Consider the following 10,798-nt stretch of genomic DNA (forward strand, 5'->3'; position numbering starts at 1 on the left):
GGCCACTGGGTCCATTCGAGCACACTGGCTCAGCTCATATCTAACACTAAGCCCAACCATAATCATAACCATTATATTTATTATTAAATATGATACAGAAAAATAGGGGTGTTTGGCTTTTGCTGCCCAACTCCCCAAGGAACTGAGTCCCCCAAGTCCATGATTGGGCAGAGATGAAAGGATGGAGGCAGGTTGCAGTGAAAGCAAGACAGATCTTTACTTTTCTGTTGCAACAGAGCTCAGGAATATCACATCCTGGCCTGCCTTGGCCATAGTAACCCCACTTTATGTGTGATGTAATTTCTGCCTGTTTGTAGAGCGGATGTCCTTCTTCTCCACGCCAAAACGCAAACCCTTAAAAGAGATGTTTCTTCTTGGTTCTGGGTCTCTCTTGCCTCCTTGCTAGGAGGGGAGGGAAGTCTGTTGCAACAGAAAAATAAAGATCTGCCTTGCTTTTACTGCATCCTGCCTCCATCCATTCATCTCTGACCGATCATAGACTTAGGGGACTCAGTCCCTTGGGGAGTTCGGCAGCAAAAGCCAACCACCCCTCTTTTTCTATATCAAATGTATTTATATCCTACTTTTCTCTGAAGCTGGGAATCAAGTCGGGTTTCAACATTTTAAAAAATCTATTATAAAATATCAAGTCATAACAACAAACTGATTAAAAACAATTATTAAAATACACTGGAACGCGGTCAGCACCGTCTGATCCTTAGTTTCCAAAGGCCTGTCAGAAGGATAACAAGGAGGGAGCCCATCTAACCTCTCTTGGGAGGGAATCCTATCTAGGGGAGCAGCCACAGAAAGGCCTCTCTCTCCTGTCACCACCTACTGGGCTTCTGGTGTTAATGGGACAGAGAGGTGGCAGCTTAGCATGAACTTAGCATAAACACAAAGCTATGCAAGCTCCTAGAAAGATTATCAAAAGGTTATCCTGAAGACTTTAAGATGTTAGAATGTTCACATAATCGGAAGAGCTTCTTATGTTTTTATTTCCAGAGGCCACTCTTTGCTGGCAAGGGGTCTCAGATTCAATACCAGGCATCTTCGATTGAAAGGCTCGGGTAACAGGCGATGGGAAACATTGCCTCTTCTCTTTGCCTATGACCCTGTAGGACCACTGCCAGACAAGAGAAGTCAATACTGGGGCAGAAGAGCAAGCAGCCAGACCTGGTAGCGGGATAGACTCCCTAGAAAGAAAGAAAGAAAGAAAGAAAGAAAGAAAGAAAGAAAGACCTGCTGGGTCAGGCCAGTGGCCCAATTGGTTAAGCATGCTGTTCTTACAGTGGCCAATGAGATGCCCCAATAGTAGGACCTGAATGCAACAGCAACTCTTCCCTCCTGTGGTTTCCAGCCACTTGTATTCAGAAGTGCTGCTGCCTCCGTCAATGGAGATGGAATGCAGTAAGAGCCTAGCTGGTGGGTCAGGCCAAATCAATTGACTGATTTATGGGGAATGGAAAGGTAGGGGATAAGAGAGGAAAGTTGCTGTAGGAGAAAGAAGGGTGAATTTAAAAGAACCCGGAAGGAGCAATGAAAGAAACTGTTTGGGGGGAGAATAAGGTACAAAGCTGAAACTGAGGGGGAGAATAAGGTATAAAGCTGAAACGAATGAGAAAAGACATTACAAAGGATGGGGGCGGCGGGATATTGTGGAAGTGGGAAGTAAGAATCTAAAAGACAAGTTACAGATAGGTAGCCGTGTTGGTCTGCCATAGTCAAAACAAAACAAAAAAAATCCTTCCAGTAGCACCTTAAAGACCAACTAAGTTAGTTCTTGGTATGAGCTTTCGTGTGCATGGGTATCTGAAGAAGTGTGCATGCACATGAAAGCTCATACCAAGAACTAACTTAGTTGGTCTTTAAGGTGCTACTGGAAGGAATTTTTTTTGTTTTGTCTAAAAGACAAAGCCTTCTTGGCTTAGAGCAGGGATAGGCAAACTCGGCCCACCAGATGTTTTTGGACTACAACTCCCATCATCCCTAGCTAACAAGACCAGTGGTCAGGGATGATGGGAGTTGTAGTTCCAAAACATCTGGAGGGCCAAGTTTGCCTATGCCTGGCTTAGAGCAAATTCTACCTAAAACGGGGAGGCCAAGGCACAATATCTCCAGAGCAAAGTATCTGTAACTTGAGGAAAGCTGAGCTATGGGATTCCTTGCCACAAGGAAAACACTGTGGCAAAAAAATTAACCATTTCCAAAGATGGATGAGATATCAATAGAAACTGATGTCACTAACTGCCAAATTATTATTCCACACTGCCTCCATTTTGTGACTGACTCTGCCTTTATACTATGTTTTTGTAATGGGGGGGGGGGGCGGGAAGAGGCAGTAATTCTCAGTCATCTCAAGAAGGCCCTGGGTGTTGAAAGGTTTTAGAATTGCTGCTCTATCCTGGCCTGAAAGGAATGGCTCAAAATCTCAGCAAAACGTTAACCCATTGGACACAGGAAAGACAAAATGCAAAAAAAAAAAGAAAAAGAAAATCCAGCCTGTGTTTCAGAATTCACACACCTCAAACACAAAGAACTGTTCCTTGCTACACGGTGCTTTTCCACTGATCTAAACAAGCTGTTTTGTCTTGTTGCTAGCTGCCTCTTTAAGGGCATTATTATTGTGCCCACAGGATGTGTCCAAATCAGACCTAAAAAGAGACCGGATATCGCTTGGGAGATTTAGATAAATATTGTTCTGAACTTTACACAGACTGTTAGATTTTGCTATCAGAGGAAGCAGCTGGCTGGGTCCCCTGAATACCCCACCTGTTTTGTTTTATTTTAATATTTACCATCTTTTGAACTTGCCACTGGGCATTGTGTCTGATACACAACTTCAGGATGACTTCTCTTTAAAAAAAAGAAAGAAAAGCCATGCATTACTGCAATGGGGGGGGGACCCCTCCTTTGGTCCTTAAGCCCTGCTATGATGACTGCAGCCAAGCTAGTCACCAGGCTAAAATACTGCAGACACTCTCCACGGCTGGTGGGCTCCTGCGCCCTTGAACTCCTTGCGCATCCAACCGATAGCAAGCTGCCATGACTGTCATAGGAGCAACAAGGAATGGATTTCCTAGCTTCGGAAGTTGCTGCAGGTGGAAGTAGGATAGAAAAATGGCATGTCTGCCTGGTTGGGAGATGACATGTCTTTTCAGCTCTTGAGCAACATCCTGGTTTTCAGTTGGCAATGCAAGTGTTTGCGGTGGGGAAACAGTGAACAGGAGCATAGGAAGCTGCCTTAAGAAAGTAAGAAGTGTCCTGATGGATCAGGCCAATGGCCCATCCAGCCCAGCATCCTGTTCTCACAGTGGTCAACCTGAGCACAGGAGCACTCTCCCCTCCTGTGGTTTCCAGCAAATTGGACTCAGAAGCATTACTGTGGACACAGGATCTACCCACTCTGGAAGAATGGCAGATGAAGGTGATAGACTGGCAGAATCCGAGATCAGTGAGAAGAGTCAGCGGAAGAAGATTGGAAGAAATTCAAAGACTATCTACAGAAATATTACAAAATTAATGAATGTTAGAATGATGTCGGATAGAAATTAAGCAGTTTTCAGCTGTAATGTTTTAAGAGAATATGGAAAAAAGGTTTAGAAGCAGGTTAAAACTTATTGATAAGGATTTGCTGAACTAACAATTGAATTGGAATACAAAAAAGGGAGGTACGAGGAGGTCTGGGAAATAAGTTAATGAAAAATAAGTTATTGAAACTTTGTGTGTTTTTAAGTATTTTCTGTTTTTGTATTTTTGTTATATTTTTCTTTTTTCTTTTTGATTTTCTTTTTATTGTATTAATATTGAAAACTTTAATAAATATCTTATAAAAAAAAACCAGAAGCATTACTGTGACCCTCACCCACTTTCTCCACAACATGCTTATTTCTAATGAACTTCTATCATGTAGCCTCTTACTCTCATTTTTGTTAAACCAAAGAGTCCCAAATAGTGCAACCTTTTCCTCGTATGGGAGTCGCTCCATCCCAGATCATTCTGGTTGGCTTTATGCCCAGTCAAAACTGAGCTAGGCTGGCAGTGGCTCTCCAGGCATCGGACATTCCTGGAAATGCTGGAGATTGAACCTGAGACCATCAGCATGCAAAGCAGAAGCTGTACCACTGAGCTATGCTCCTTTCCCAGTACAGGGGCACAGGAAGCTGCCTTAGGCTGAGCTAGACCAGATGCTCTGCTCCCTAAGCCACAACACTTTCCCCACTCAACAGGTCCTGGAAAATCTCCAAGCAGCTCAGCCCTACCACAGGCATGTTGCAAGGTCAATTCTGTTCTGAGCTGAAGGAGATGCGGCAATGGGGAAGGGAAATCCGATCATTTCCTTCACATCACACCTGATACCAGCATTGTTATCAAACAGGAAGCATGTCACTCAGCTCTGCACAGACAGAAGCTTTAAGCCCTCCTGTGAAGCTTCCTGGAGTGAGAGCAAAGGAAGTGCAGTTTCAGCAACCTCAAAATACTCATTCTATAAATGCTCACCCAAATTTGCACCAGGAAAGAAGTCTTCCTGCAATGACACAAAACTGCACCAGATGCACTCAGTGCACCAGATGCACTCAGCTACATCCTCTGAAGAAACCCAACATGAGCTGGGCAGCTGTTCTAGGGCTAGTATCTCAGCAAGGAGCAAAATGGGGGAATCTCAATGTGATCTATGAACAAGGACTGAGCATCAGAATTCATGTTGCACTACAAGCTGGCATACTTGTTGCAAGTGTGACAAGCATCAAATGTCAATCCACCTTGGAAGTCACACACATTGCTTTTAACCTGGACGACATCCTGCTTCTCCTTCCGTACTTTTTAAGATGTTAAAAAATTTGGCTCGAGTATCCTGCCACACAAGAGGGATGCGGGTGGCGCACAGGAGAGCCTAGGGCTTGCCAATCAGAAGGTCGCGGTTCGAATCCCCACGACGGGGTGAGCTCCCGTTGCTCAGTCCCTGCTCCTGCCCACCTAGCAGTTTGAAAGCATGTCAAAGTGCAAGTAGATAAATAGGTACCGCTCCGGTGGGAAGGTAAATGGCATTTCCGTGTGCTGCTCTGGTTCGCCAGAAGCGGCTTAGTCATGCTGGATACATGACCCGGAAGCTGTACGCCGGCTTCCTCGGCCAATAAAGCGAGATGAGCGCCGCAACCCCAGAGTCGGTCACGACTGGACCTATTGGTCAGGGGTCCCTTTACCTTTATCCTGCCAGACAACTCCCTGGAAGCTACCTTCATCTAATATAGGTCACATTCATATATTTAAAGCACTCTTATGCTACTGTACTTCCAACAGTCACTGCTTCGCCCAAGAATCCTGGGACCTGGAGATTAAGGGTGCTGGGAACTGTAGCTCTGTTAGAAGTCTAACAGCTCACAGCACTCTTAGCAAACTTCTGTCCCTAGCATTTTACGGAGGAAGCCACAGGTGTTTTTAAAAAGTAATATCATGGTGCTTTAAACATAAGATCTAAGAAAGTGACCTAAGGAAACATCAGAACACAGACAATGTGGTATGCTAATTGTTTGTGTGTCCCCTCCCCACAACAATGATATCTGCTCCCTGCAAACATCTAGCTCAGAATTGCCCACACTCATTGCCTGCGACTCTCCAAGGTTTCAGGAAAAAGCCTTTCCCAGTCCTACCTGGAAATGTTTGGGATTGAAGCTTGGACCTTTTGGCTGCAAAAATGCACAGCTCAATTAAGAAGAAGAAGAGTTTGGATTTGATACCCCGCTTTATCACTACCCGAAGGAGTCTCAAAGCGGCTAACAATCTCCCTTCCCTTCCTCCCCCACAACAAACACTCTGTGAGGTGAGTGAGGCTGAGAGACTTCAGAGAAGTGTGACTGGCCCAAGGTCACCCAGCAGCTGCATGTGGAGGAGCGGGGAAGCGAACCCGGTTCACTAGATTATGAGTCCACCGCTCTTAACCACTACACCACACTGGCTCTCTTAAGCTACAGCCCCATCCATTAAAAGGCCATGCAAGAGAGCTGTGTCTTTGAGAATCTGTTTAATGTGACCAGTATAGCTGGGTGGAAGAGGCCTACTATCAACAGCCAGCTCAGGTGTATGTACCCTGGATGCAGCATTGTCACTAAAAGCCCAGGTGGACTCGGTGTCACAGAAGGTCTGTTTTTCTAGCTTTGGCTGTGTCACCATTTCTGGACAGGTATATTTTCATGGTCTAGCAACCTCTCCAATTGGATTACTGTGATATTTTGCTACAAGGGCTGCCCTTGAAGACCACTCGGGAACTTCAATTAATGCAGAATGTGGCTGCCTGAACTTTTAATTCCTATATAATCCCTTTTAAGCTAGTGGCCACCGACTCCCACTAACAAAAACAACACTTGCTTCTGAATGAACCTGCTCAGAATCATACTGTCAATTATGCCTTGTGTGGAAAAAGTAGGCTATATTTTGAGAGCCCTGAACTCATTCAAATGATCCTGAGTTTTAGATTTATAAAAGGAATGTTGCTCTGTATGTTTGTAATTCTGTGCACTTATGTGGCACACCCTCTTTCCATTTCTAAACCAGGGATGAGGAACCTGTACCCTTTCTAGATATTGCTGAACAACAGCTCCCATGGGCCCCAAATATTGATCACGCTGGTTGCAAGTGATGGGAGTTGTAGTTCAGAAACATGTGGAGGTCCACAGCTTAGTCACTCCTGTTCTAAACTTAAGTGACCCTTTATTTGCAAGTACAGTGCTCTAACCCCTTGACAATCTGGAGCTGCACATTGCTGTTCATTTTTCCAGCCGAGATGGAGCAATCACAACACCAGTCACCCCAACAAAGGTGCTGTTTTCATTTCCTGCAAGGTTTATCACTTTGTTTAAAGTGCTCTTATGACAGAGCTCTCCACCCCAAAATGCTATGGTGATATGTCTTAATAATACCCTTTGTATTCATGCAGCAAGGAGTTCCACAGCTTGTGACTCTATCTTCAAAAAAATAAATGATAAAGCTTGCAAAGTCCTATTCATTGCAAGATTGTACACTTTCGGTATTAAATAAAATTGATATATCTCACTGCAATGTGTTTTTTAAATGGCTCACATTAACTGGGGCTAGAGTGTTGTAGAAATCATCCAACCTGAAGTGGTAACTAAGAGGTGGGTGTGAAGAGATGAAAAATTGCACAGGTTTTTTGTTTGTTGTTTGGTTTTAAAAAAGAACAAGAGGAAAAAAATCCCTGTTCATAAGAATGTATGGTAACGAGAGCCTGCTGGATTAGGCCAATAGCCTATCCAGTCCAGCATCCTGTTTTTACAGCAGCCGCCCAGATGCCCCAATGGAAAACGCTCAAGCAGAACCCAATCACAACTCCTCTCCTGTGGTATTCAGAAGCACTGCTGCATCTGACTGTGGAAGCAAAACTCATTGGCAGTCTTATTCTCTATGAATATGTCCAACCTTCTTAAAGCCACCCGAGCTAATGGCCACCAGTGCCTCCAGTGGGAGCAAGTTCCCTAATTTAACTATGCGCTGCATGAAAAAACACTTGCTTTTATCTGTCCTGAATCTTCCAATGTTCAACTTCAATGCAGACTTGATGGTCTTAACTTAGGCAAACTAAGGCCCGGGGGCCGGATCCAGCTCAATCGCCTTCTAAATCCGGCCTGCGGACGGTCCGGGACTCTGTGTTTTTGCATGAGTAGAATGTGTGTTTTTATTTAAAATGCCTCTCTGGGTTATTTGGGGGGCATAGGAATTCGTTCATTTTTTCCCTTCAAAATATAGTCCGGCCCCCCACAAGGTCTGGGGGACAATGGACCAGCCCCCAGCTGAAAAGGTTTGCTGACCCCTGGACTTAACACTAAGGTAGTTGGTTCCCTCTGGCCTCCCTCTCTACTTCGCTTGACAACAAGCTCACAGCTAAGGAACCTGTGACCCTCCAGGTGTACTCCAATACCTATTACTCCCTGACCCGTGGCAATGTTGGCTGGGGTTGATGGGAGCTGGAGTCCAGCAACATCTGGACCACTCACAAGGATGTGACTTTTGTATTCACCTCATAGATGTATTGTCCTATGGATCTGTCTTATGTTACCTTACTTTTTAAACAGGAAGAAACACACAATACACTTAAAGCAGATTCAAAGCCTGTGACACCCTCCTCAAAGGATCCTGGGAACTGTAGTTTGTCAAGTGTGCTGGGAATTGTGAGGGGAAAACTACAGTCCCCAGGCTCTCCTGTTAAATGTGCTTGAAACATATTCTGTGGCTCTGCCCAGAGAGAGAGAAAACACCCTACCAAGAAGACCGTGGATGACAGGTTTAACCCTTGTATTAAACCTGTCATCATGTGTGTAGAGAGATTCTCATCAAAGGACTGGGAAATCAGCTGCCAATCAAAGCAGGGCGCACCAGCCAAGGCCAAGCAGTCAACAGTTCAACCCAGTATACCCAGTGCTTCACAAAGTTGACAAATGGCAGGGTGGTACCAGCTGGTAGCCAGAGGGCTATAAATACCTAGCCAGAGCATCATGTGACATATTGAATAACATGGGCTGTTGTATCCAATGCTAGGCCTACTCAGAGTAGACCCAGCCCGGATTAAGCCATGGTTATTAGTTTCAGTAGGTAGGTCTAGCCCCATGGCATGTGCCTGGGTGGATTTCCACTGATTGGTTAGAATCTACTGATTGTTTGGGATATCCATATATAGTTATAGTTTCCCCTGGACCAGGAGATGGACAAGGGATGGAAAGAGATATTTAGGCTGAAGGCCAGTCCATTGTTATGAATCCTTACCAGGAAATCATTTATTTCTTCCTTAAACCAAGACCCATTCTCAGGCTCCCAGAGGATTTCGAACAAGGGAAAGCTGTGTCCACACAATGAAAGGAAGCGGCTGAGGGATGCCCCCACCATCACTAGCACCCTAGAGCACGTTTTGTTGTTTGTTTGTCGGCTTGTTTTGAGTACCTCCCCCCCTCTCAATCCAGGAGAAGCATCCTATCTATTGCGGAGGAAGCCCCGCTTACAACAAAAGGCACCCCTGCAACACAAGGTGTGTGTAGGGTTTGGAGGTCACAAAACCAAAAGGTGAGGTGGGGAGGGGGAAAAGGAAGCAATGCAAAGCCCTCACCCCCAGGGAGAAAAGAGAAGCAGGCGAAGGAGAAGGCGCAGGGCCCAGTCCGGAGTGGGGGGTAAAGGGGGTGGGTGGGCCAGCCGGGCCTGGCCCCGAAGGCTCCTTGGAGGGGAGACACTTAACTGTTGCCCGGGGCGCTGGCGGCGGCTGATCCCGGCTCCCCCGTTTCAAGCAGAAGCAGCTTCTCATTGCCCGGCAGGGCGGGGAGCGGAGGCAGGAACAGGAGGAGGAGGAGAAGCGGAGAAGCAGCGGCAAGTGGGAAGGAGAGGCGGCCCTCTCAGGGCCCGCAGGCGACGGCGGCGATCCTTACCCGGGCGGGCGCGCTAGACCGAGCCCCCACTCCCCAACAGCCCGTTGCACCGAGCGCAGGAGCCCATCAGGAGCCGAGGCCGCCGGCGGGAGCCATGGGCGAGGGCGGAGGAAGGCGGCCGAGTCGAGCCTGGCGCCGCCTCTGAGGCGCTCCGACGAGGAGGAGAAGACACCGGCGCCGCGGCGCAAGCACAGAGCCCCCTGCCTCCCGGAGCCCGCACTGCCGCTCGCTCTGCTTTCTCGATTCACCTCCCAAGCACCCTGACCGGCCCAGAGAGAATGAATGGGCGAGCCTGGCCCCCGCCCCGAACGAGCCTCCTGCGTCCCAAGCGCAACCACCAGGGGCCCCTCGGAGACTTACGCTTTGCGCCCAGGGCGCACGCCCAGGCAGCCCTTCCCAAATGGAATCCTTTGGCCTCGCGGTCTCCACCACGCCGAGGCCTCCCGTAGAGTTGCCGTTTAAAAATACAGTAAAATTAAAAATCACGCCCGCCCTCTTTACTACCTTGGGGGAGGCTCCCGATAGGGCGAGGTGCCCCTAGCTGAACGCCTTGTTCTCGCTGCCCTACGCTCGGCGTGCACGTGGTTGAACCCTAGGCGTCTCCTGGTGGGGGGGGGGGGGGAGAAGAGCCCCAGGGTGGCACCTGGCGAACACGAGAGCTAGAGGTGCCTCTTCGGCTGCAATCCTATGCAGCTTTGGCTCAGGAGCGCATATACAGCTTCCCAGCGCAGGAGGCAGTAATGCTTCTGAATAGCAGATGCTGGGCACCGCGAGCGGAGAGAGTCGCTGTTGCGCGCGGGCCACGCTTTCAAACGTTCCATTAGCCTGTGAGTACAGGATGCCAGACTAGATGGGCCTTTGCCCTTTCTCAATGCTGCTGCGCGTCTTCATTGAGCGATCCACTGCAATCTCCAGTTCTCCTTGGGTCGTCATCTCGATTTCAGACCCTAGCTGCTGCATATACGGAATTAGGAATTATTTACTTATTGCATTTATATCCCACCTTTCCCTCCAGTTAGCTCAAGGTGGTGTGTGTGGTTCTCCCCCATTTTATCCTCACAAAAATCCCGTGAAGAGCGTTAGGCCCATAGCTGTCAACTTTTCCCTTTTCTTGCGAGGAATCCTATTAGGAATAAGGGAATTTTCCTTTAAAAAGGGAAACGTTGACAGCTGTGGTTAGGCCAGTGACCCGCCCTAATTCATCCAGGGTACTTCATGACTGTGGGTATTGATCCTTGGTCTCCGAAGTCCCGGTCCAACACACTTCACCAGTACACAACACTGCCCCAGTGTGCATCAGTTTATGCTTGCTTTTGCATCAAATTGCATTTGCCTTTTTGTTCCCTTTTCATCCAGTTTGAAGAGCTCCTTTT

At 47.3% G+C, this 10,798-nt stretch overlaps 1 protein-coding gene across 5 annotated transcripts in view; it reads right to left on the bottom strand.

The window, feature by feature from the left end:
- The window catches only part of MVB12B (multivesicular body subunit 12B), a 97,548-nt gene extending 87,248 nt beyond the window's left edge, over nucleotides 1-10,300 (bottom strand). Inside the window, exon 1 of one of the 5 annotated variants that reach the window (XM_083721246.1) lies at nucleotides 9,930-10,300. Coding sequence is in view for 2 of the 5 variants with exons in the window: in XM_083721244.1 (XP_083577370.1) it covers nucleotides 9,239-9,304 (66 nt within the window). In the remaining 3 variants the exon portion in view is untranslated. Of the gene's footprint in view, nucleotides 1-9,238; nucleotides 9,709-9,785 lie in introns of those variants that run through there. The other 4 variants (XM_083721247.1, XM_083721244.1, XM_083721245.1 and 1 more) reach the window with 4 other exon arrangements.
- Nucleotides 10,301-10,798: the final 498 nt, after the last annotated feature.

The sequence above is a fragment of the Podarcis gaigeae genome (genome assembly GCF_964106915.1).
Source record: "Podarcis gaigeae genome assembly, chromosome: Z".
NCBI classification, from domain to species: Eukaryota; Metazoa; Chordata; class Lepidosauria; order Squamata; family Lacertidae; genus Podarcis; species Podarcis gaigeae.